Consider the following 27,569-nt stretch of genomic DNA (forward strand, 5'->3'; position numbering starts at 1 on the left):
GTTTAATGGTTTCTATTAAATAAAATGTACTAATGTAATGAATTTAACTTAATTATCTTTTAATGTAGTAAATACAAAAATCCAAATTACATATATGGTTTGTGTATATGTCTCTTGGACAAGAAGACTCTAAATAAAGATTGAAATTTTCATAATGCTCTTTATTTTTCTTAGGACAGAGTTTTCAGAGAATTTTAAGAATTTATGTTATGGTTATTTAGTGTTATCTGACAAAATTACCTGTCTTTGTCAAAATTAAAGCCTATGCTTAATCTTTATAAACAACTGGCTTTTGGAATGGTCACATAATGAGATGTTTGGCCTGCATGATGTCATGGAATATTTGCCCAGTCTTCCCCAAGCTCCAAGTTACATGTAAACCTGTAGTTCTGAAGTTCCTGGGAACCTATAAGTACTGAGCACAGCAATGACCTTACTAGATCCAAAGGGTTTGCCAGGATACCTCAGCCCACACATCACATTCAAACAAAATCAACACTACTGACCCTCAAAATCCGTGTGTTGAAGCCCCAACCTCTAATATGACTGGATATGGAAATGGGTGCCTTTAACTAATGATAATTAAGATTAAAAGAAGTTAAAAGGCCAGGGTTCTAATCTAATAGATTTTGTGGCCTCTTAATGCAGAAAGAAAGGGCTGGAGAACTGGCTTAGCAAGTAAGAGCACTTGTTGCTCTTGCAGAGGACCCAAGTTTGACTCCCAGCACACACATGGAAGTTCACAGCCATCCATCCCCTGTTCCGGGTAATCTAAGGCCCTCTTCTGACCTCTGCGAAGCATACACAACATACATCCAGGCAAAACATTTATTATAATAATAATATAAATAATAAGTCTAAAACATATATTTAAATAAAAGGGAGACTTGACTACCAGTTGAGAACATACAGCAAAAAGGCAGCAATTTACAAGGAAGGAAAAAAGCCCTTCCCAGAAACACAGTTGTTGTGGGATGTGCTGCTGTGATTGGTGTAATAAAAAGCTAGGCAGGTATAGGTGGGGTTTCTAGGGAGAGAAAGGAAGAAGAGTAGGTATCTAGGCATGAAGGAGAAGCCAAGAGACAGGGAGAGGAAACAGGAGGTGCAAGATGGAAGAGAGGTAATGCTTAATGCCACATGATAGAATGTAGATTAATATAAATGGGTTAATTTAGTTATAAGAGCTAGTTAGAAACAACTATTAGCTAAAGGCTAAATTTTCATAATTAATGAGAAGTCTCTATATCATTATTGTCCAGTTGGTGCTCCCAAAGATAGTCTGACAAGAAAGCTTGTTACACGCTGTATCCAACCTTGATCTTGGACTCCTTGGAATCCTCTCAGTGTTATAAAATAAATTTCTTTTTTAATTCAGGCAGTCTGTGGTATTTTATTAAATTAATTAAAGCAGACTATTATAGATACCTACCCACTCAAGGCAATCTCAGTTTAATATTACTTAATACTAACTGTAGATCTATACATTTGTTAGATAAAGCCACAGTGGTTTGTCCCAAGTAGAAAGTAAATACAATCTGTTGATTTTTTTTTCCTAAAATTTAATATGCCAGGCTGTTTTATGTCCTTTGCACATCGACCATCTTTGGAGAGTTTGAGGGCCAAGCAATAAGTTACTATTAGTTTTAGATATTAAAATAGTGCCAGAATTTTATATAAGAATATTCCCTTCAATAGATAGAATTCACGTTCTTACCTGTACTTAAAGTTGATAATGTGTTAATATCTTCCTTAGGGATTTGCTTCCTGGGATGACACTTTCAGTGATTTCTTTACAGTTTAAGCACAATAAAATCTTAGTTAATACCCCAAGGCATGAACAATACTTAGCATTACTCAACCAGCCACAGTACTCAGCCTTGGGGCTACTGGAATAACATTTGACAAGGGAACGAACACACACACACACATACACACACACACACACACACACACACACACACACACACCTGGGTCTCAGAATGAGTGTAGAATGTTTTCATAGTTTAAACACATCCCAGACATCTTCAGGTTTTTAAAATCCTGGTTTCAAAGGGAGGTGGTGGGGGAAGAACTATGTGGTACAATTGCCTAAATCATCATCATATTAATAAACCCTTTACCACCTCTTAAAATTCAAAAGAGAGCTAAGACAATTCCCCCCATCCCCCACGTCTCCTCTCCTTTTCAGAGCAACCTGACCTTAAGGTGCTGCAGCAGCAACCCATCCCTTTATTCCCTTTGTACTTTGGTCTAGAAACCATAGATTTGGAGGCAGTACTTTTCAGCGTGTCAGATCATGTTCCCGCACTAGCATTCCCAGATGATATAAAGATCTTTCCCATTCCCGCTTAAAACATGTTGCAAGAAATGGCGCCGACAGTGAGTGTACTCTTAGCTCCTCAAAGAATATCACATAAAACTACCAATGGCCATCTGTGGACGTCAATTATCTTGGTATTTATGCGTCAAGTGGCAGGGTCCCCTGCACCTGCTATGTATGACCACTGTTTCCCTAAAAGCCTGCCCCTCTTGTATTTCTCACCCCTTGCACTCCCCTCCCCCAAGCCCCATTCCAAGCAGACCCCTTGCCTATAACTTCCTCCTGCAGCCCCCAGGATGGGGGTAAAGAATTGAACTTCACTCTTTCCCATAGTCTTCTCAGTAGCACGTTCTCAGATCTTTTCCCGTTCACTTGCAGAACGCGGATGGGTAAGTTCTTCACCCCCTGCTAAAAGTTGCCTAAAATCGGTGTCTGACTCTGGCACCGCCCGGCTCTCAGACAGAGCAAAGCCTGGCTGCTGAGGAACCGGGATCCCTGGCTTATTTCTAAAGGCGAGCTCGCCTCCCGGAGTGGCGGAGGGAGGCCCCGCAGAGCGCAGCGTCCGCCTGGGGACAGCTCCGTGGGCCCGAGCCGCTACGGACGCTGCGCCGCGGCCTCCGTGCCTCGTTGGGGCGCGGTGCGGCCGAGGCCAGCGGTGGCGGCGGCCCCCCGGGGGATGGCGGCGGCCGGGCTCCGCCAGCAGGTGGCCCCGGGGTCCCGGCGGCGCCGCCCCCTCCGCCGGCGCGGCCCCTCCTCCCGCGGGGGCGGTCAGCGCCCCGGCCGCCGCTCCGCACCCGCCGCCGCCGCCCTCCCTCGGCTCGCTGCGTCCCCCCGGCCGCGTCCGCAGGCTGAGCCCAGGCGGGCCGCGGCGAGCACCCCGCAGCTCCGCGCCCCCGCCCGGCCCCGCTCCCAGCGGAAAGTTGGGCTGCGGCGGGCGGCGTTCGGGAAAGAGCGAGGCGGCATGAGGGGGCACCGAAGGGGCGCCTAAGACACCGAGAAGGCGGCGCCGCGCGAGGGCACAACTTCACCCGGGAGCTCGTTCCCGCAGCCCCCGGCCGGGCTCGCGGTGGTTCCTCCCGTCCCTCGGCCTCCCCCGCCGATCGAGACGCGGACCTTGGTCCCGGCGGCTCCGCGGTGGTGCCACGAGCCCGCCTCAGCCGCCGCCTCAGTCTCCTGCCGCGCCGCCACCTTGCCCGCACCATGGAGTTCTCCGAGAGGAAAAGAAGCAGGAAATCCCAGAGCTTCAAACTGGTGAGCCGAGGTAAGCGGCCGGCCCGGGGACAGCGGCGGGAAGCCGGCGCCGCGCTCCGCGCACTCGGCCCCGCGCGCCCCGGCCGCCCGCGGGCTCCACGCCGGGGGCGCGCCCGCCACGACCCCCTCGTCCCCGCCCGAACCCGGGGCCCCGCGGGCCGCACACGCCCCGGAGCCGGGAAAGTTGTGCCTGAGGGGACCCACGGGGTGTTATTGAAGGTAAACAAGTCGGAGGGCACGTCAGGAAATTAGCAAACAATGACACCGGGGAGCCGAGCCCGCTCGGGGGTGCCGCCACCGCGGCCGCCGCTGGGCTGGGGTGGCTGAGGGTTTGCCTGGCTGGCAGGCCGAGCATATACTGGGATTTGTTTTTGTTTTCTATTTTTTCCCCCATCCCGCAAAGAGAAGAGAGAGAGGGAAAATAGATGATCATTGTTCTTTTAAAGAAGAATCAGCTCATTAGGGATCCAAGCTCAAAACAGAAATTGTTGACATACAGCATCTTTTCTAGTTGAGTGCTTTGGGTGGAAAGGTGTTTTCAGACTAGATCGCCTACCAGTCAGACAAAGTGTCATTACAAGAAAGAAAGGGAAAAAAATTCCAGTTAGATCCTGCCGACTAACAGGTGTACAGCACACTCTATGCTTTTATTTTGTCCGGGGAGGAGAAAGTTGAATAGTGTTTCCTCTGGGTTTTGTTACTTGTTTGAACCAATCTTCCTGATTTGAGTCATTTAAAAAAAAAAAAAAAATGGTGACAACTCAAGATAAGGAATACACTTGTCAAAATGTCTTGTGTCACTTTAATAAATGAAAGGGGTGACACTCCCCCCACCCTCACGGTAATGGCACGGGTCATAATTCTTGGTTTCAACCTACACTCTTAAGTATCTTTGAATCAACTTGAGGCCAAAGCCAAATCACAGAACCTGTCCACTTTCCATGAGTGATTTTTATCTATCATTGGCATCAGAGTAGAGAGCCACAGTATTGTTCCAAGGACCTGAGAAATCACATGTAAACAGATGGACATTGGAGGGTGATTTCAAGCCATCAAGTTTTCAAACTCAGCTAAGCTGAAAGGAGGATTCTAGAAAGCCCGCTTTTGGTTAGTCTGGAAATGGTTTAATTATAGACATTTTGAGGATCTGCTCATCTGTGTTTCCCCTAATTTAGTTTTGTACTGTTTAATGATAGAGGCCTGAAATAGTGTATGTATTCAAAATATTTGGCTCCTCTTTCCTGGTACACCCCACCCCACCAACAAGGATGTTGATTACTCCATTTTTGTACTTCGTAAATCTCTCCATGTATAATGGCCCTGTTCATACACTGTGTTTCATTCAGGAATGGGGGCTGCTTTTCTGTCTTTGACCTCAAAGAAATGACTACTCTGCCTTAAAAGAGAAGGTAGTTTTGTCACATTGACCTGTGAAAGCTTGGATAATTGATGGAAAGAGACCTCTCAAAGTTACCAAAGTTCTGTGGCTTCCACAGAGATTCTAAGACATTGCATTTGAAAATCTGATTAACATGACATGTTCTTTTCTTTTCTTTCCTTTCTCCCTATCTTTCTTTTCTTTTTTTTTTTTTTTTTTTTTTTTTTTTTTTTTTTTTTTTTTTTTGTGATGAGTTTGATTCTGCTGTGCAGGTGCTTTTCAGAAAAGTTGGGGGGGGGATAAAACTATTGCATGTTCAATAAAGTACAGTAATTGAATGCAAAAGATTCACTTATGTGAAAGGTAAAAGTCTTGTTTCTTTTCAAAGTATCCCCCCTTGGAAATAACACATCCATATCTTTTTGAAAAAAATAATGTGCTTACTTTGAAGTCGAGATGCTCTGAGTAAACTGAGTCAAGAGGCAGTTCTGAGGTAAAATACTTGTTAGATGCTCACAAAAATGGGTGGTGGAAATAAATTTGAGAGATTTCCCCTGGCCTTCAATTTGACAAGATTTTTCTTTTTCTTACGAATATCTTTGCTGTCTCAGAGAAAAAAAACCTGGTAATTGGTATCAGAGGGCCAAATTTACTGTGAAGACTAACCAAGCATAGCTGTCTGTAAAGTCAAAGTAATGTTTAAAGTTTGTGTACTTCACAGTGAGCAAAGTTTGAGTGGTTTCTGTTGACTACAATATCTGCGAGAGTTCTTGAAAATATACTTGTAAGTTACACATATAGAGAATGGGAGTCTTGAATTGTTTATTCCTCCTTCTTGAAATCATTAAAATTCTAATTTTCGGTTATTTTCTTGTGCCAGATTATCACCATGATGTGTATAAGATCTCAGAATTCAGCAATGATGTTAATGGGGAGACCAAAGAGACACAACCCGTTTTTTTAGGTAGGTTCCTATGTCAATTAATTTCTTATCGAAACAGCATGGGGGCCATTTGCAATTTCCGGGGCAGGGTAATGGGAGAGGTTGTGCGAAGAACGGGAAGTGTCTGCCATTGCTTAATGTATGACATTCTTTTCAAGACCTTTTATTTTACAGATTGCCAATATATCCCTTATTAACATTGCTAAAAGTTGTAATTTCAGACATAAATGTTTATTAGTGTCTACACACAGTGCTAATTATCACTCAGTCACAGAGCCAGATGCTGACTGCGCAGTTTTGTCGCTCGGTGCTCACCCCATTTACATTGCATATTTGCTGGCATGCTTCACTGGCAATAGTTTGTGTAATTGGGGCATTACATCTTTGACATCTGGATAACAGAAATTCAATTTCCAGGAAGCTGCTATTTGTTTGGTTTTGCTTCTGCCTTGGGTGGGATAGAGGATTAATGTGCTGTCTTATTATAATGTCCCTTCACCTCTATGGCCTGGTTGCTAATCCTGCCATGACAAAATTAAATTAAATCTATAGTCAAAAAGCGTAAGGAGGATAAAAGTGTGATGATTGTCCGCCTAACCACCTCCTGATAGTGCCAGTTATTACCAAATAGCTTTTTGTTTCTAGCTGCGTCCTTCTCATTAATACCTGTGGTCAGAGGGAAGAGCACTGCCTGTCACCTATCACTGTCCTTCCAGGTGTTCCTACCCCAGGGACAGACAAAGGGCAGCGTCCAGTAACCCTGGTGACAAGTGGTGTTGCCTGTAGCCAAAAGGGTAGCTTGTTTGCCAGGTGTAGCATGGCCATAAAGTATATATGTGAAGAATCTTGCCTATACAGTTGGTGTCTGCAGCCTTTGAGGCAAAAATCAAACTGTCTAGGATGTTTCCTCTCAAAGTGCTTAACAAGACAAAGTGCAGGGGAAATGGTGACATTTAATTTCAACTTTGCCCATCCTGAACGCTCTACAACCCCAGGTAGTAGGTAGGGTAAGGGCCAGGTGCTGCACAACCAGGAGGCAGAACATGTGACAAAGTCAGGGTACGAGGGCTTGAGATCAAGGGCCAGGACTACCCAGTGACTAGGGATGGGGATGCCTGTGGCTGGATTGCTGCGTAGACCCCATTAGTGGTTTTTTAAAGATGAAAACATTTTGACAGCTGGAGAGCATACTGTTTTCTCTCTGTTTTGGTCTAAGGAAGAGAAAGGGAGCAAAGGGTGCAAAGGGCGGACCAGGCAGAAGTTAACACTCACAAAGGTGACATCAGGAAACATAGCAGTCCTTCCAGAACAATCATAATAGGCACTCGGATTGGATCTTTCTAGTAAGGCAGAGAACATTCCCAAGACCAGCACCACTCCTAGCACCTATTGGCTGTTGTGAGCACTGAACACCAAAATCAAGTGAGGCACTATGGCCCAGAAAGAGACTCACTGTGGACTCTCTTCAGAGCTCTAGCCTGGGTCAGATGAATTCATTAGGGACCACTTGATTTAGCCATTTGAGAAGATGAATTTGCTTTCTGGTAGAAATTTTACGTTTCTCCTGTAAGTGGACCATCATGTTCTGGATTTAGTTCTTGTGCAGCAAAGGTCTCCTCGCAGCTCTTTCCTATTAGTTGCTTGAAAAATAGTGATGATGTTGAGTAGTCATGACTTGTGAGGCTGGAAGAAAGGTTGAAGAAGAGCAGGCTGCTTGTACTTGGGATTTAGTAAAATGCAAGCTCTTGGACAGGGCAAATGTTCTTTCTTCCTTATCTGAAGCAAAGATAAAAGAGCCAGGCATGGAGTCATCTTGAAAGTGGTTTGTAGAAGGCTTTCGACAGCAACAGCTCAGAGTTTGAATAAGTACCTCTTCTGGGGAAGATCAGATATGCTTCCCAAAGACCATCCAGGTCACCTAAAATGAAGTGCAGATGATTTGGAAACATGATTTTTAGAGCAAGAAATAGCTCCAGATAGCATCTGAAATTAAGAATTTTGTTGTTGACTATGTTATGGTTTATGTTATTCTCCTTAAAACATAGATTTATTCCCTAATATTACCTAGGGTGTGGAGCTAGGAGAGTTGGATACTTTCATACTTGAGAAGTGTATACTTGTAAAAGTAAAGCCCACTTGATTTACGTAGGACTTTCAGTATTCTGACTTGTATTCACTGTACCACTCTGCATCTATAAGATCCAAATATGTTTCTTGGGAATAGAGAGTCTCCTAGAGTTTGGCAGAGCTTCCCACATCAAATCTATTTCTTAGGAATATTTAGGCAGCTAACTAATGTGACATACACAGCGTGGTAAAGTATCTCCCTAGAATGATGGCCTGTGTAAGTGCTTTGGGAATTACTCATATGCTTTTGATTTGATTAAGGGTTGTAAGAGGTAACTTTACCCTGTGGACTTTGGCTTTCTCAATCTAGCTTTCTGAAACTACAGTGAAGATTTGAGTACTGTTTGAAGGGAAACAGTTTATTTAATCAACTCAACAAGTGTTTCTGTGAGGAAATAACTGTGAGCTGAGCCCCTTTCTGGAATGTAAATGGGATCAGAAATGAATAGGACAGGGACTCTGCTCTGAGGACTACAGTCTTTTAGGGGATGTGGAGATAATACAATTCTGGAAGCAGTGAGGTGTAGTGTGCAGCAATGACTACAGTGGAGGGTTGAGTGGAGTATGCAAGGCTCTTTATGTGAGTGTTCTAATTTACCCTTCACAGCACATCTGTAACACCATCATCACCCTCATCTTTGATATGGCTTAGGGCAAGTTCGGCCTGCGCTTTAAACACTCTCCTGTGAGTCTCTGTCTTCCTGAAGAGTAATTAAGTGACAGTTGGAAAGGAACAGGGAAAGGAGCAAGAGCTAGTTGGAAGGGTAGGGTGGGGAGCTAGACCCTGAACTGCAGAGATTTGCATAGGCAGAAGATTCCTGGTGGGAAGAGTGTCAGTGGCTAGCACAGAGCGACAAGCAGATAGGCATCTTTACAGTGAGACCTAAAGTGGGTGTCACATGGACAGTGTATTCTCCTGTTACATTATCTGAGAATAATCAGGGCAGTTGTTGTCATTCCCATAATGATGGGAACTGAACTAAAGCTCAGGGAGAAAGGATAAGCCACTAGTGACGGAATGTAACTTCTGGTCTACCAAGCCAAGGATTACTAAGGCTTTAGCTAATAAGAAGACACCCTTTTTGTTTGCTTGTTTGTTTGTTTCTTTTTCTGAAACAGGGTTTCTCCATGTAGTTCTCTAGACCAGGCTGTCTTTGAACTCACAGAGATCCACCTGCTTCTGCCTCCTGAGTCCTGGGAATAAAGACATGCACCACTACCACCCAACTAAGAAGACACTTTTTAATAGGATAACTTATTGTTTGTAACAGTAACACAAATATTAAGTAACACAAATCATATTTTAGATTTTAATTCAGATTTGCCTTTGTGGTATATTAATCTGAAGCATATAATTGTTCTTCAGGTGTTCAAGTCTCATTCATTTAGTAAATGTTTCTTGAGCTCCAATTACATTTGTGCCAACCCTGTTTGTCTTGTTCTTTTTCACATTTCATTAGTAACATAGCTTTCAGCAGGTGAAGTATGTGGTTCGATAGTGATGCCTTTGACTGGGGTCCAGATCTCTGAATTTGTAATCTCTTTCTTGATGAGAACTGCTCTTACCACGGGCTTCAGAATCTCCCTCAAGAGAACACACTGAAAAGACTTCCACACACCTCTTTAAGCTAGAAACTTAGTCCCTGACCACAGTGCAGGGTTCCTTCCTGGGACAGCCACTCTTTACCTAGGGATTAGGTATTCTGGGTCCCACCTCAGTTCTTGGGTGGCCTCACAAAGTCCTGCCTGGACCATCCCAAAAGGACAGACCCCTTTATGTTTCATCAGATAGCATGCCAAGAGTTGGATGTGACTTTGGGGTCAAGGGAACCAAGAAAATGGAAAAAGGCAGAACCCTTAAATGCCAGCTTTTGGGATCTAAAATGGTGCACTTAGTCCTCTTAGCAGAAGTTTCACCCTTGGCACCACACCCAGTTATGCCTGTATCTGGCCTTTTTCTTAACAGTGCTTCTCTTCCTTGATGGTACAGTGAGGGGGCATCTCTGCATGCTAAGAATATGGCAAATGTAGGTATCACTTATCAAAAGCCGGGTACAGTATAATGCTAAGAACTTGGTATGTTATTCCATTCATTGTCCTAATAAAAGTACTGGCATTCCTATTCTGTAGGAGAACCTGAGAGTTTTACAGAGTTGCTCCGTGGAAGAACTAGGGTGTAAACCAGTGTGACTTCCCCTAAGTCCTGCCCTTGACCACATGATATGCTTACTCAGATGCACTTCCTTGCAGGGGCCCCAGCATGCACCGCTGATAAAAGGAAAGCAGAGGTGCCCCAAGAAGGGTGAAGGAGACCCAGAGAACCTCACATGCCCCTTTAGTCCTCTGAATCTCTGGCCTGTTGGAATTCTGCAGTCATTATACTCCAGGTCCCCCCCCCCCACGAGACTTCAGGAACACTTGCAGCCTTCTTCATCATTAGAAAGTCTCCTGTGTCATTAGATGTATTGTAGCTTTGGATGTAGACTTGGTCATTCTTAAGTTGGTACTGGCTACCTAGAGTTGGGGAAGGGCACTTGTAGTTAGTCTTGTCTTGCTGCTTTCATTGTCATGTAATTACTACCACTATTAGACTAGGAAATAGACCTTGGTCATCCTCTTGTTTTACAAATGAGAGACTCATCTCAGAGGTGAAAGTGACTTGCATAAGGTGATACAGTGACTAGCAGGTGTCCTGCTTAAAATCATGTCAGTAGATACCTGCTCTGAGATCTTTTGCCCTGGCAGAGCTGCCTCTAATCCTTTCCCTCACTGCCCCATTCTGCTCAGGTGAGCTGTTCTGACTGAGTGGCTCTTCTCTGCAGGGACTGTAGAGTCAAGTTTGTTTCTCTTAACTGAGCATTCCGCATCCATAGTCCAATCCTTCCAGAACCTCCCTGCCTCCCAATGCCTGCTTCCCAGCAAGTGGAACCTCTGTAGATGAAGATAGGCACCTCAGGTAGGAGATTGTTTATAACACAGAGCTGGAAGAAGCTCAGAAACCACTCAGAAAGAGAGGGTTGTTCACGTCTCCTGTGCGCTTGGCACTTCCACATTCTCCTGTCTTAACTGACATTGCTTCTGAGAAGATATTTCCATTTGTAGAGGACAGAAGTGGGTCTGTAGAAGTGTTTACTTACTCCAAGTTTCAGAAGCCAGTAACTGGGTCTGAATGTGGTCTGACCCGATTCATTCTGCTTCTGCTTGGTGGAGAAAGCATGGCTTGTGCTCCTCGTCTTCCTGCTTGTTGTCTTCTTAGCTTACCTTCCCATTCTTCACTTCTGTCTTCCTCTCACTGAAAAAATGTTCTATGCAAACTGGTCTTTTCTCATAGTCCCTGAGTGAGCCTCCTTGCATTCTTATCTCTATCCTCTTACCAAGACTGCTTCTTATCTCCATTCTCCTATCATGTCTTATCCCATGTCCAGACTCCTACCAAAATGCTAGCTGTCCTGAGGGGGTTTGAAGTTCATTTCCAATACTGCTGAGGCCATAAGCCTGTTCACTTTATACCACAGCAGAGAAAAAGCAGACTTAGGTTCAGAAAACTTCAGTTTGATCTCAGATGAGCAGTTAATGACGCCTTGAGGGGCTGAAGAGATGGCTCACAGATGGCTCAGTGCTTAAGAGCACTGGCTGCATTTGCAGAGGACCTAGCACCTATGTGACACACATGACCATCTGTAACTCCAGTTCCAGGCGACCCGAACTTCTCTTCTGGCTTCAGTAGACACTGCATGCCTGTGGTGCACAAATATACATGTAGGCAAAACACCTACACCATTTTAAAATAAAATTAAAACAATTAATGAGTGGTTTGATCACACCAGACCGCCTGAAACAGAGTACAAGCTGATCCTACATTCCAAACAGCTGGACAAAACAGCCCTACAGACTACAGCTAGGATATCTGAATCTTCTTCGAATCCCCCAAGACAGCGCCCCTTACCAGCAGGAAGTAGTTTGGAAAGAACGACGCCCAAATTCCCAAATATTGTGTATAAATGTTTGTTTTCATTTAATTGGACTTTGTTATATAAAATTAAATAAAAAATACTCTATATGCATAAAAAAATAAAACAATTAATGACACTTTGAACAAAACTCGTGATAGAGTAAGACTGCCTGCCAAACTACGTCATCAGATTCTTCTTCAGCATATAGAGTCCTAAATAACATCCTTTCACACTGGACAGCCCTGTGCTTTAATTCCTATTGTTCCTTTCCCCCATCTCCTTCCAAATTCAAAGTGTTTCTCTTCTGAATGTTTTACTACTAAAGATGAACATCAGTTCTTTCTGGTACTTACCATGAACTGCCTCATCTTTATTTTTGTGTCTGGCTTTATTGTGGTCTAGGTAACCATGCAAATCCTTCCCCAGCCCTGTTTCCACAGTTGTCACATCGAACTGTTTATTTTCACCACCTCTCCTAATCTGTCCTGATGTGGCTTGTCCAATCCTAGAGGCAAGTGTGGCCTGGATTCCTCTTTGGATCCTCAGGAGCACTTGGTATAGTTTTGTGTTTATATGCTACTTAGCTGGAAATCTTAGGACTCTCATGAAGGATGTGGTTGTATCAGACACTGTTACATCAAACTGAAGAAGATTCACTTAAATGGCCTACTCTATTGCAACTTTTGCAACAAAGAACCTCTTTGAGGAGGTTCATGTAATCTGCCATGTTGTCTTAGTTACTGTTCTGCTGCTATGATGAAACACCATGACCAAGGCAATTTATGAAGGGAAGTGTTTAGCTGGGAGGTGGTAGCACATGCCTTTAATCCCAGAAGTTGGGAGGCAGAGGTAAGCAGATCTCTAAATTCATGGCCATCCTGGTCTACAAAGTGAGTTCTAGGACAGCCAGATCTGCTCAGAGAAATCTGTCTTAAAAAACAGAAAGCAAACAAAAACCAAAAGCAAGTATTTAACTGGTTGCTTGCTTACAGTTTCAGAGGGTTCAAACCATGCTGGAACATGGTGGCAGGCAGATATGGTGCTAGAGCAGTAGCTGAGAGCCTACACCCTCACCCTCAGCCAGGAGACAGAGAGACTGTAGCTGGCTTAAAACTTCCAAAGCCCACTCCCAAGGACACACCTCCTCCGACAATGCTATACCTCTTAAACCTTCTTAAACAACCCACCAATTGGGAACCAAACATTCAAACCTATGAGCCTATGAGGGTGTTATCATTCAACCCACCACACACGTTAAAGCTAAAATGTGGGTTATCTGATGTTGGTCGTGAGATACTATTTGAAATATTTCCTCTTAAAAATCCAGAAAAGTAGTGGGGCATTGGTGGTACAAGGCTTTAATCCCAGCAGCACTCAGGAGGCAGAGGCAGAGGCAGAGGCAGAGGCAGAGGCAGAGGCAGAGGCAGAGGCAGAGGCAGACGGATCTCTGTGAGTTTAGGCAGACGGATCTCTGTGAGTTTGAAGCCAGCCTGGTCTACAGAGCTAGTTCCAGGGCAGGCTCCAAAGCTACAAAGAGACCCTGTCTAGAAAACAAAACAAAATGAAACAAAACAAAAGTCCAGAAAGGTTGAGAAACTTGCATGTAAAATCAGTATGTTCAAAACTAAAATTGAGAGGCCATGTGCTCTGCTTGTGTTGAACCTTGTGTCTACTTCATGGACACAAAGTGCCTGAGATAATACTTATCCATTTAAAACCATGGCTAATGTTGCCTAGTTCTCAGAGTCCACACAAAGCAGTTTTTAACTTAAAGAAAATAAAGCTGTATATTATACAATTCCAACAGTAAGTCTATCAGCCATCATCTTTCTGGGGGAACAGAGGCCATGAGCACAGCCTCTCAAGTCACTCCTTCCCAGGGGTGCCCTACAAGGACAAGTGAGGCTGTCATCACCTGCACCCACTCTTGAGGACCCACATGGGAGCAGTATCTGTCTGAAGGAAGGTTATCTTTTTCAGGAAGGCTCTCTAAGTGAGAAGTGTAGATGTCACATTTTACTTCTCCTACACTGGTTGTGATTAGGTCATTAAAAAATGTCCTCAAAGGGCAGAATCTGAGACATACTGATAGTTTCTCCCTCTTGCTTCCCATGACCATGTGCTTATACTTAAAAAAAAAAAAAAAAAAAAAAAAAAAAAGTATATGGACTTCAGTAAGAAAAGTAAAGATTTTGGAACAGTGTATTTTGCATCTCAAAGTTAAAAATAGACCTAGGACATTGATACAGGAAACCTGTAACAGATTATTGGTGAGAAAACAACTTAGAAAGGGATGTAGTAGCCACAGCAGCATCAGGGAAGACAGCCCGGGCATGCCAGAAACCCTAACCATGGAATAGTTGATCAGGGGCACCTTTAGTTTCCCTCTAGTATCATACATACCTTGGCTTGCTTCTCTGCTTGACATTCCCCTTCATTAAATGCTTTCTAGTTAAGACCCACATGTTATGGCCCCCAGCACAAGCTGTGTCTCCTTCCCACTTATTCCTGACACTTCCCTTCTCAGTCCCTATACTCAGCTGGACCAGTATCTTTTCACTCTTACAGCAGGCCTGCTTCCTCAAACTGTCAGTCATGTACCTCGTCACCAGTCCTCGCCACCCATCTTCCTCCTTCACTGGCTCTCTCTGTCATTCCTCTCCGTAGTCAGTATGCATTCCCCTGCCTCTTCCCTGCAGCATTCCTGGGATGCCTATTAAAGTAGAAACATAAGTAGTTTATTCATGGACCTCTCCTGCTGCATCATAGACTAGGGGTCAGCTCTGCGCAGAACATCAACAGCTTTTTGATGAATGAAGGACAAAAAGGGTCTGACTTTAAACTTGGTTTGAAATGAAACTATCCAATTTAAAACTTGGTTACTCAACTCTTTGGTTTCTTAAAAGTTCTTACCCTAGTGACATTTAGTAACTAACTGGACCTCTCATTTCACAAGTAAAATATGTCAACACTAACAATGGGATGTTTAGTTTTAATTGTGTATGTTTCCTATTTCATTTGGTTAATAAGAGTCCCCCACCCCTCACTCCCACCCCCACCCCCACCCCAACTTATCCCTCTGAAACAGGATGCTGTTTGTGGCCCTGTGTGCTAACTTTCTTCTGCCTCCATGGTCTTAGATACACCACGTGTGAAGGCGCCCTGCAATAATATTGCAGTTCACATCCTTGGGTGTATCCACTGCTGGTCTCAGTCTTGAGTAACCTCTTCCATCCTCTGTGTGGTCCTCCTTTATTTATTCCAGGTTCAATTTAAGTCTCTTTAAGGGCAAGACTTCTGAGTTTAAATGCTCACTGTTTTCCTATTGCAGTATTTGGTACAGGATGCACTGTTAATAACCATTGCTCGTTTGTTGGTTGGTTGGTTTGTTGGTTGGTTTTTCAAGATAGGATTTCTCTAAGTAGTCTTGGCTATTTTGGAACTCATTCTGTAGACCAGGCTGTCCTTGAACTCACAGAGATCTGCCTTTGCCTCCCAAGTGCTGGGATTACAGGTGTGTATCACCGCCTCCAGCTTTAATAACCATTCTTGAGTTAATGATTACCAGATTGAAACATGCTAACTGTAATTTCCTACCAATTGTCAGCTAATCTGAGTGAGACAATACATTGAGTGGAGACAGTTTCTTGCATAGGAATTTCCTCTGCAGTAGTGCAGTGAGGTCTTTATTCTATCCTTAACATAATGGCAGCATAGCTATACATAAATGGCAGTAGATCCTATCCAAATGTTTCAACAAGCATGCCTCCTATATATGTGACCTACAGCATAGTACTTAGCAAGCCAGGGTGTGGGATAATCATTGTAGGGAATTTAGTTTTGACCTCCCCCTCCCCCCAAAAAAGAACCCTACAGTTGTGCAGCACTGAGCATGTCTGTCATTGTGTAGCAATCATAGGATATAGTTACAGAGCTAGGATGTTCCAACACTGCCATCTGATCCAGTCTTGTCCCCTGTTTCATGTATGGTTTCCTGGTGGAAACCTTGTTGTGTGGTACAGTTGTGTGCACAGCTAACTGAGCACTCTTGCCTTGGTTGTTTGCTTGTTGTTTTATTCTTCTCTGTCAGTCTCACAGATGGGAGACAGCGATGAGCAGAGAGAGAGAGAGAGAGAGAGAGAGAGAGAGAGAGAGAGAGAGAGAGAGATGGAGGGCACATTCTGTTGATGGTCAGGTTACTGTGTCTCCTTTCTGTACAAAGGACAGCTTGTTACATGTGTACTTGACAATGTATTTAAAATCATTGCAAAGTTGAGACAGATTTTTTTCCCAACTCCAGACAATCAGTATCCTTGTAAATAAGAATCCATAAAATTGTTCTCTGAGTATTACTTTTTTTCAAGTGTACAAATATATTGTGTTATTTGAGTTCCAAGGGTTTTATAATGTTTTTTTCTTGGAAATCAAATTTTGTATCTGAAAGGTTAATGGAGAAAACTAATTATGCTATCTGGTAACCAAATGTGTGATGAGACATTTGTCTCTGTAATTAACAGCAAGGAACTTTTATAGTTTCATAAAATCGAGTGCTGCATAGAGTGTGCTGTGAGCATTTGTTTGGATGAGGTGTCCAAAACAGAGATGTTTATGGATGATATAAAGTTGAACTGAAATGGAATGCAGGTGTCTGTGCATCTTACAGCATTTCTCATTGTTGAAGTGGAAGCCAGAAGATTAATAACTTTACTTTGTCATGATAAAATAAGTAATGTGTTCTTGGAACAGTGGTACGGTACATAAGTTACTCAGTAATTCCAAGAATTTATTCTGTTCCAGGAATAATATCCTTAACAATTTATTTTTACAGAAAAAGTTGATACAACATAATAGACTATGAAGTTGCATGTGTGGTTAATGGAATTATATCTCAAACATGACTTTACACCTACATATAAAATGTACAAAATCCCACAAAAATGCAAGGTTAAGATACAACTAAAAAGTACAAAGTCAGGGGAGCTAGAAGTTAAGGTTCTTCCATTAACACTAACTCATTCTCATTGCATATATATATGTTTTTCTATTATAGCAAGACTTTAATGGGCACCTTAATATGCACTGCATGCACTGTGGCTGGGGAGCTGCTGCCACGGAATGCTAGTTTTAGGATCTCCCCACGAGTTCAGCTTTCTTCCTTTGGATGCTCCTCTGGGAGGGAGAGCCTGGTGCTGGAACACAGCAGAGATGTGTGGCCCCACCTGATCCCACTCCCCGGGTTACTTTGCCATTCTTCATTTGTCAAGTAGAAGGAACATCTTCCACCTTGGACACACTAGTGGGAAGAAGCAGATACTTCCTTGGGAAAAGCTGCCACAAGACAAGACTGGGCAGAGGCACACAGTGGCCATGTCTGCCATCCTGTGCCTGCTCAATAGAAAGGAGGAGTTCTCTCGAAGATATCATAGTTATCAGTTTACTTCTTAAAATTTTATTTTTATTTATTTTAAGTGCACTGGTGTTTTGCTGTGGGTGTTGGGTCCCCTGGAACTGGAGGTATAGACAGTTGTGAACTGCCATGTTGGTGTTGGGAATTGAACCCAGGTCCTTTGGAAGAGCAGTCAGTGCTCGTAACCACTGAGCCATCTCTTCAGCCACTGCCAGTTTACTTCTTATAGGTCAGTTCTTTAGAGCTTTCCTTAATGGAATCTTCCCAACATATCTGTTAATATAGTTTATTATATTAACCTATATTTAATTTAATATGACATTAAATTAATATGATGTGTTTATTTGTATTCATTTTGTGGCTGTCTATTGAGCAGCCACTAATGCCGGGCTAAGAGATGTTTAACCCACTGAATTGAGATAAGGAAAGTAAGGATACTTTGGGTACTTAGAGCACTGGGGACTCAGGGTATTCAGGAATATGGCCCCTTAGAAGGTGGCCTTTTCTTTCAGGTTAGTGTTTTTAAGGGATTCCTGGGTGTGCAAACCAGTGGGTCTCTGCAACTTGCTTGCACTCTTTTCCTTCTGTGTGTTTGTTTTGTCCTGCTCTGATGTGTTAGTTTTTGTTTTATCTCATTATATCTTATTACCATCCCTTAGAAGCCTGTTTGTTTTCTAATGAGAGACAGAAAGGGAGGGGATCTGGATAGGAAGGGATGGGGAGGAACTTGAAGAAGTCGAAGGGGAGGAAATCATAATCGTGATATATTATGTGAGGAGGGAAATCTATTTTCAATACAAGGGGGACAAAAAGGAAAGAAAACAGCCTTTTAGTGAGACCTAAAGATGGAGCATGTAGGTGGGTTTGAGCATTCAGAGAGATGGTGGCCTAAGTAGAAACTGAGACATGGAGCAGCTTCAGAACTGCTGGAAAGCCTTCATTACATTTAAAGCACTGGGCCTGCTGCCTGGCTGTGACAGTTACTAACTAATTAGATTCTGATTGAATTGCTTTGAAGGGAGGCAGACATTACCTGTGTGATTCTAATGTGCAGCCAGACATGAATGCCACTGCCATAAACAACAGAGGCAAGGTGGCAGGAACCAAGACTCCAGGAAGGGAGGCCAGTAAGCCATGTTGGAGAGCTGGGACTTCATCCGAAAGCTTTTGGCATTTCACAGCAGGAGGTAGAATAACTAGATTTGCATTTTGGAAAGAGCCCACTAAGTCCTGTGTGGAATAGATTGAAGAAGAATGGCACTGAGGCTTATGGGTAGAAACCTCAAATGGTAATAGAAATGAAGTTGTGGTAGTGATGGGGAAACATCCTAAAGTAGCTGAAAAATGACAAGGAACAGAACTTAATGATTCACTCACTGGCTGGAGGAGTAGGAGAGAAAAAGGAATAGTTCCCTGGTTTCTGGCTTAGACAGCAGAGTTGATACCATTCACTAAGGCTTGGATATAGGCACAGTCATAGCAAAATAACGCTGGAGATATGATATTAAGGTTGATTTTGAGATGTCTAAGAGAGGCTGTCTAATAGACAATTGAATGTAGGGGCCTGGGACCCTGAAGTGAAATCTGCACTGGAGTCCAGATGCTCAATGGAGACCACAGAGAACCAGCAACTCCAGAAAGAGGGAGGGAGGGCAGGAGGACACCTGAACAGATGCCCTGAAAAACTAAGACATTAAAAGGCAGTGCTTTGTGTATCAGTGGTTTTGACGTAGAAATGGGCTGTGATATCATTTTAGTGGATTATCATCTGCCCTGAGAATAATAACAGCAGTGATAGTGATAATGATAATAATAATAATAATAATAAAGTAAATAAATAGAAAATGTAAGAGTGCATTGCATGCAAGCAAAATAAACTAAGAAAATTCATGAAATATGACAGTTGTGTGCATGCCATCCATGTTCTAGGTTACCATGAAAATGTATTTCTCACTTGAACCATGATCAGGAAGTTTGGAAGCTACTCATTTAAGCTGCCATTGCTCAACTCTAGGGATTTCCCACTTGTCTTGCTCAAGGAATACTGCCACTCTCCAGGTGTCTTTGAATGCAGGGTTACTCGAATTCATGACATCTTTAAAAAAAAAAAAAAAAGGCTGCAAATGTGACCTGTTTCCATCACTATCTATATTATTTACATTGAAAACAAAACTGTGTAACAGCATGTATATTTAACTTGCAATATTTAAAATTTTCTAATTACTGAAGAAATGTAATACAGCCAATACTCAGTCATGTTCACATTTAACTGATCTGTAATGTAGATATGGAAATTAACATCTTGGGGAACAGAGATTTGCACTTGTGTTTTAGAGCTCTGTCAGAAGATTTCTGTATAGTAGATTAGAGGATCAGCATTTCAAATTATATTGAAAAGGCTGTCTCTTTCCAAACAGTAGGTTATGAATATTTCATCTCTTACTGAATGAAGGCAAGGTTTTTATTTACATTACTATAGGAATTCAGAAGCATCTCATTTTTGTTGTTGCTTCTGTGTGTGTGTTTATTGTTGCTTTTGGTTTGTTTTTCTTTTGCAGTGCTTGGAATTGGAGACAGCTCTTAATCTACAATCTTGTTATTTTAGTCCTATGTGTGTTATCAGCTTTTTGCTTTTTGTGTCATAGAATCACTAACATAAATACATTCAGATTCTACTTGTCCCAATAAAACATTGTGGTCTTTCATAAAACTACAGATTTGTATGAATCAAGTTTCTAATTTAAAAAGAAATATATGAGCCTCATTGTTCTTAGTCTGCAGTAGCACAGCTAAGTAAGACACATAAAGATGGCCCTATTAGGAATCCATGGCTACCACCATATGTTGACATAGTGAAGTGACCAAGGTGCTAAGCTGCATCCAGACTTTGTGACAGCAATTCCCTGGACACCACATATTGTGGACATGGCATGGAGTTCCCTCTGCCTTTTGCTGTCTACTTGAGTGGACTGTTGTGTAGTGAAGCACCTAGAACCTGACTACATCCAGTTCAGTTTTCTAACTCATCCTCCAGTTTCTTCTGAGGAGAATGAAGATACCAGAGTTGGAAACACTCAGCTGATTCTCGAGTGGAGCAGGTGTGTCTGATTCTGCTGCCCTGTACGTCTCAGAATAGCCATGAATGCTGTTCAGCACATTTCAGATGATGACACTATTTTGTAATGCCAAGAGGGTGGACACTCCTGAAGAGAATACTTCCTAGAGGGCTAGGACAGTGGTTCTCAGCCTTCCTAATGCTGCAACCCTTTAACACAGTTCCTCCTGTTGTGGTAACCCCCAACCCTAAAATACTTTTCATTGCTACTTCATTACTAATTTTGCTACTGTTATAAATCATAATGTAAATATATCTGATGTGTAGGATATCTGATATGTAACCCCCAAAGGGGTCATGACCCACAGGTTGAAAACTCCTGGCCTAGAACAGAGTAAAAGCTCTATAAGAAGTAGCTTTAACATTATTTCCCCTAAATACATACAAATCCCTTTATTAAAAAAAAAAGTCGGGGGGGCTGGAGAGATGGCTCAGAGGTTAAGAGCACTTGTTACTCTTCCAAAGGTCCTGAGTTCAATTCCCAGCAACCACATGGTGGCTCACAGCCATCTGTAATTGGGTCTGGTGCCCTCTTCTGGTGTTGAAGCAGACATGTAAACAGAGCATTATAAACACAATAAATAAATCTTTAAAAAAAAAAAAAAAAAAAGGAAACAAAAGAAACCCTGTCTGGAAAACACCAAAAAACCAAAACAAAACCAAAAAAAAAAAAAAAAAAAAAAAGGTCAGTTCCATTGGAATTTCAATGGAAAATGATCTCAAGCACATATTCATGAGTTGTAAAATACACAACACCCCAGAACTTCCTTTCCCGGCTTTCTTTGCTACATTCCCCAGCCATGTCAGTCTCTTTTGCCTGACTCCATCGTGCCCTTTTCTTTTCCAAAGTTATTGCTATCAGTTGCCTTATACTTAGTTTTAGAATACCATGGGATAAGGGGGATATGAACAATTTTTATTTTTAAAAAATAATGTATACTTGAAAATTCTTTTGAAACCATCATACCCTCAGTGTTAATAATAATGTTTATGGAAATATGTGTCTGTAAATGTTTGTGTTTTACCAGGAGAGAAAATGGAATTACATCATATCACGTTGCAATTTTTTTCACTTAACTAAATCTGCATTTATTTCACTCATAATTATTACCTACCTTAAACCAAACAGGCAGTTGTAGGTCCTGGTTACCCAGTAATGCATGTGGTCATTATGAACACAGCCTTCATGGAGTTTGTACATATTTTCAAATTCTTATACAATCATCTGTTTTACTCCCTTCTTATTTGTAATGATATTCTGTAAATGCTCCATCAGTAACATTTGGATTGTCCCCAATATTTCTGAAAGGAAATGATGCTACAGTGAATAACCTTATACTATGTCATAGATGGTTGTTGAAACTATTTCTGTAGGATTAATTTCTATGGGGGGCTTGCTAATTTTCACCCCAGAAAGGTATTTTGTTTTGTTTTACCAAAATATATACCTACCAGGAACATGTGGAGATAGGTATACTCCTGTTAAAAATGAGTTTTATGAGTCTATGATATTTGCCAAATTAAAAGATAATGAATTTTACATTAATTTTCATTACCTTAATCATCAGGGACATAAAAATTTAAATATTTATCAATCCTTTTATTCCTCTTATGAATTATTTTTGTGTCACTTTGTCCAGTTTTTAGTTTAGCAGAGTCCTCAAACATGTGATAGCATATTTACAGTCTAGATGCTCTTATCAGAGTGTCTGACTCATCAATTTAATAATCTGGCCACTTTTTTGCCTCTTTCCTGTCCCGTGGCATTCAGACTATGCTGTGTGGAGCCCTTGGAGTTCTTGAATGCCCTCCAAGGCCTTACAGGAACCTGGGACATGGCCCAGCCTCCTCAGCAGAGTTTGCTGTTCTTTATTTATTGGGGTTTCACTAAAGATTGTGGTTTAAAAAAGCATTCACTTAGAAAATTGTTGCTCTCTCCTGTCAGCTGTTGCTTCTCAGATCATGTTTTGCTGAGTTGGAACTCAAGTCTTACATGTTCCTGGTAAGCACCCCTCACCCTCTCCAAAGGATGCCTTTTGGAAGCTTTGATAATATTTGCACGTTAACATGAATCTGGAATGAGGTGCTAATCTCAAGTGCTCTCATAGCAGAGCCTACTTCAAATTCCTTTTCTTTCAGTTCCTTGGCTGAGATTTGAGGTGAGAACTGCATTGTAGACATGAGGAGCCTGTCTCCCCCTGCCCTTTCCTCACTTCTAGCATTTGACAGCTTATAGCTTTGTCTGCCCTAAACATGGTCCCACACCAGCCTCTTACAGGTGCTTGAGAGGAAATGTCCTAGGGCATTAGTGTAATCTCAGTCAGCATACTTTTTCCCACCGATAAACTCAACTTTTTTTGTATTTACTTTAGCATGCCATTACCTGAAAAATGCAAGGAGTTGAAAGCATATTTTTAAAAAGTGCTCTCTGGGTGTTGTGCAACCATCGCCGCTATCTGGTTCCAGAAGGTTTTCATCATCCTCAACAGAAAAGTATTCTCATTGTTACCTCTTGTGCACTGGCTTCTGCGCTCTAAGGCTAGTATTTATGAACTGGAAAAGCCAGCCCTTTAGGACCATCTGTTGCCTACCCGTCAGCCTGCAAGCTATTTCTTCAGTCTGCTTTGTTCCTTGTTGATAAAGAACAGTGTCCTACTCATATAGCACCCTTAGTATATTTGAAGATAATTTAACCACTCAGTAACTATTATTTCTTAGTGAAACAAAACAACTCCTTTAACTTCTTTTCTACTTCTCTTAATCATTTTTATTGAGTTGTTGTTATTATTATTATTATTATTATTATTATTATTTAAGTCTCTTTAAGACCAAACTGGTCATGGTAGTGTAATAAAAACCTTTCTAACATTGAGCGTAGTAAGATTGTAACCAGCTAGCCCTGACTCTGTCCTTTTGTTCTGGTAAGGCAAGTGAGTGGTACATTTCATACTGGAACAGGGAGAGTGCAGAGGGGAATTTGTTAATTGCCTCAAGGATTGTGGAATTAGGAGGGAATAGGTTTCACTCACCTTCTAGCTTAAAACAAATGTAGTCATACCTCCATTAATGATTAAATGCATATTTTGAGCTATCTGCATCCTATTATACATTAGGAAAAGATCCAGGTCCCTCCCTGTAAGGTGTCCAGCAATCCCTGGAATTGTTGTGGCCTTCAGGTGCGTTCTGTCCAGAAAGGGCAGCCAACTGAGGAACTATTACTGAAGTTTTGCCTCCTTGGTCAAGTTTACATGGCTACATTTCCAAGTGCCTACTTATTATCTGATTTTTAAGAGCAAGGTTCTTGGGGCCATAGTATGGCTGAGAGATACAACAGCAGACACTAAGGCTGTGGTGTCAGTCCCCAGCACCACACATCAGCACACAAGGCTCAGTATATTCTCACATCTTTGTAACCTTCTTGGCATTCTCTGGCTGCTGTTAATAATCATTCAGGTACGCAAGCTAGAAACCTTGGAGTTATCTGTCATTGATTTTTCTTTACCCTCTTCCCACCTCATCCCTCCCAGGGGCTAATTACTAAGCCCTTTTGATTAAATTCCTTTAATGTCTTCTTTTCTTTTCCCACTCCTAATTGTGTCAAAAACTCGTCCCTATGTAATCTTTAGCAATACTCATCTGGATTACTCGCCACATGAATTTCACCATCATCTTCCCAAATTGTTTTTCTAAAGAACTTATCTGATCATTTCTTATCTTTCTGCTAAAAGGATAGTGAATTTAAATTACCTAGTACAATAACTCATTGTCTCCAGAGTAAAATTCTCCCTTGACCTGGCCTGAAAGGCCATTGGTGCGATGGTGACCTCACTGTGCCTTTCCTCACCTGTAATGTCTTAGGAATATGAAACACTTGGCACACACAGTGGATGGTGGCACATCTCTGTGGGCATCTTTCTGCAGCTAGAAGAGGGTGGTGTTAGGAACCAGAGGAAAGCCAGTTTCACTCTCCCCACCCAATGAGAATGAATTAATCCAGGGGGCTGCAAAGAAAGCAGCCCCGTTGGGGGAAGAATCATGTCCTAGTTTCAGGAAGAAAACTGAATGTGGTCTGCAAACAGTCAGGCAATTTGCTAACTGAGCTTCTAGGACACAGAAAAGAAGGGGTCACTGGGCCTGGGGAAACTGGGGATGTTTTTCAGAGCCACAAATTAATACAAAAGGATTTGGGGAAAGATACTGAGAAATTTGGAAGGGAGTATCTTTCAGTTTGTGCCTGGTGATCTTTGGATCTCTGAGATCCTGATAAATGTCTGTTGAATAATTTATTCAGGTGCCTTTTCACTCTGTCCTATTAATATGTTACTTGTTTAGTACCCCTGTGTTGGCATCTCCACTAGGCCTCTTTCTGTTTTATAAGCCAGTCCTTCAATTTCTCAAGAAATACCTAGAGAGTGTTAACTATGTACTAGCACTTGGTGATGTGTACTGATCTTTTTCTTGTGGTGCCCAGACTGAGTAATTACATCCTGTCAGGTATAACCTGGCCGAATTGGAGAGATTCTATGTGGAGACTGCTGTGTTGTCCTCTTACTTATCACTTCATGCATCACATGAATTTTTTATGTGAAGGAAAGTGATCTAATAGAGTCTTGACAGTGAATGAAGAGTAGAATTCAGCCTAGAGTGTTTTCTGGACCTTGTCTTCTCCAGTTAGTTACTCTCCACCTTATTTTGTTCAGACAGAACCTCTTATTGAACTTTGAGCCTACTGATTCAGCTAGATTGGCTCACTAGGAAGATCTAGGGACCCACCTGTCTCCCTCCCCTCCCAACTCCAGCACTGGAGTTACAGGTACTACTGCCATGCTTAACTTTTATAGGGGTCCCAGGAATCTGAACTCAGGTCTTTGCGCTTGCGCAGCGATCACTTTTCTGACAGACCTGTCTCATGAGCTCCAGTTACTATATACTCTTGAAGGGAATTAAGGCCAACAAGACAGCAGCATGGCATAGCTCAACTAGAATGTAATTCGTCTGTCTTTCCTAAGTGGATTAGTCTCTTGGAGTTGAGTATAAGTGAATATATATTCAAACACACACACACACACACACACACACACCACAGGCTTGGAAAGACATCAGGAGTTCACAGGTTTCCCTATAGAATCTTGTTTCTCTAAATTGTACCTCACTCCTGAGACTGCTTCCAGATACCTGTGCACAAAAAAAAAAAAAAAAGACACTGAGGAAATTAGACAAGGAGTCTACCTTTTCTTTCTTCTTCTTTTTTTTTTAATCAAAGCACTTGGAGTCCACTATGCTAGATTAGGCCCCTTTATCTGAACCTATCACCTTCAGAGGTGTTAGGCATTTAATTAACATCTTGGAAACTATGAGCTGCCCGGACACTTTCTGAACTACTTCTATGTAGCCCTTACATTATCACAGTTATCATAGCTCAGTCGTAAGTCAGACATTTATGATTCCAGAAACTGAAATAACTTGTTAATAGCCAATGGTAAGTTAGTGCAGATGAGAAGTGAATCTAGATCTTCAGAAGACCATCCTAGTCTACCTGTTCTACCAACTAACACTTGCTATCTAGGCACATGTGCTCAGCCCATCTCTGCGCCCCCACTTTCTGTAGATTGACTTAACTCTTTTGTGGTGCCTCTTTAGCCATCGGGTCTCGTTTCTGACCTTCTGCCCCATCTGTCCTGAATGTGCTAGCAAAACTCTTTCCCTCTCTCTGCCAAAACTGCCCAACCATGAGTCCCAGGAATTCCTTCACCTTGGGAACACTGTCAGAGGCAATAGCCTCAGCTCCTCTCCACTTTTCCAGATACTGGGAGTCCCCAGAGAGGAAGTATCCAGACTCCATTTCTGAATGCCGAGTTGCCCACTAAGGATCCCAGCCTACTTCTTCTAAGACACATCCCTCAACCGGTCCTCTTCCAACCTTTCCTCTGGTCTCTCGACTTATTTGAGAGAAAAGTTCTGCAATTACGTACAGTTTTCTGTTTTCTTCCCTTTAAAATGTCTTGCAGACGACAGACCTTGAGCCGGCTTCCTTCACAGCTGTACCCTTTCGCCATCCCCTTCCAGGTTTTCAGTCTGCTCAGTTCTGCCCTTTAGAAGACGTTTTGACCTTTGAAGGGGCTGCCCACCACCAGGTTCTTCCTGTGTGTTCGCCACCCTCTTTCTTTCTTTATTCTAGGCTGCTTAGAATTCTGGGCATCAACACAACCAAGGTTGTATTTTATTATATGCAAGACTTCAGTTGCCTTTGCAGTCTTAATCTTTACAGGCCCAAGTTCTAGGACTATGAAACTAAATCATGACAAAGCATCTTTGCCCTTAGATTGTTCCAAACACAGATGAACCTTGGTCAAGAAGCATCTCTCTTCCTGTTATATATGGGGTTAATGCAAAGAGGTGGCCTGGCACTGGGTTAAGAGCCTATTAGCCTAGCCTCCTTTCCAGGGAGGAAAGGCAGAAGAAAGCTTGTGCCAGTGAAGACTAGCCTGTGCACAGCTTTTGGATACTTCATGGCCAGTCTGAGCAAAAGGTCAATAGGGAAGGAAATACAGGGGAAAGAAGCTTCCTCCTGCTGAGTGTGTGCTGTTAGGTGGCCAGAAAAGCCAGTGTCTGACACTGAGATTCACACTACATCTGCCAGTAGGCTGCTTGCAGAATTCCTCTGGGAGCTCTTCCAGACACACCCTGCTCCATAGACATAGTGAGAACAGTATAAATTTTGTTGGCTCTGCATTATTTAAATCGTGCTTGGTCATTCATTCTCATAAAATATGGAATGTGATTTATTATTTCTGTATTATAACTGTGCTGTTGTTTGAAATAGAAAAAAATATAACCAATTAAGATATTGTTCCTCTCAATCATGTGTTAGCACATAACAGTATAAATTTCAGAATGTGTTTTCTCTTGCATTCTGTTCAATATGAAAGGCAGAATCAATATTTTTATTACCATTTTTTAAATTGAAGGGGTTAAGGTGCTGCTCTATAGTAGAACTCATATTTAGTTAGCATGAGTTGATCCCCAGACTCTGCCCCCCTCAAATTTTGAAGTTACTTATTTCAAAATAGCTTAT

General features: G+C 42.3%; 1 protein-coding gene and 1 long non-coding RNA gene across 4 annotated transcripts in view; one reads left to right on the forward strand and one right to left on the reverse strand.

Annotated features, from left to right (window-relative positions):
• LOC127237498 (uncharacterized) overlaps nt 1-27,569 on the reverse strand; it is a 168,030-nt gene that overhangs the window by 21,683 nt on the left and 118,778 nt on the right. The window lies entirely within an intron of this gene.
• Nucleotides 3,116-27,569, forward strand: part of Bend7 (BEN domain containing 7) — an 82,929-nt gene continuing 58,475 nt past the window's right edge. Inside the window, exons 1-2 of one of the 3 annotated variants that reach the window (XM_051205828.1) lie at nt 3,116-3,581; nt 5,830-5,913. In XM_051205828.1, coding sequence (XP_051061785.1) covers nt 3,521-3,581; nt 5,830-5,913 — 145 coding nt within the window. In that variant the 5' untranslated portion in view covers nt 3,116-3,520. The remainder of the gene's footprint in view (nt 3,582-5,829; nt 5,914-27,569) is intronic. The other 2 variants (XM_051205830.1, XM_051205831.1) reach the window with 2 other exon arrangements.

This window comes from Phodopus roborovskii, unplaced genomic scaffold (assembly GCF_943737965.1).
Source record: "Phodopus roborovskii unplaced genomic scaffold, PHOROB, whole genome shotgun sequence".
In the NCBI taxonomy this organism is placed as follows: Eukaryota; Metazoa; Chordata; class Mammalia; order Rodentia; family Cricetidae; genus Phodopus; species Phodopus roborovskii.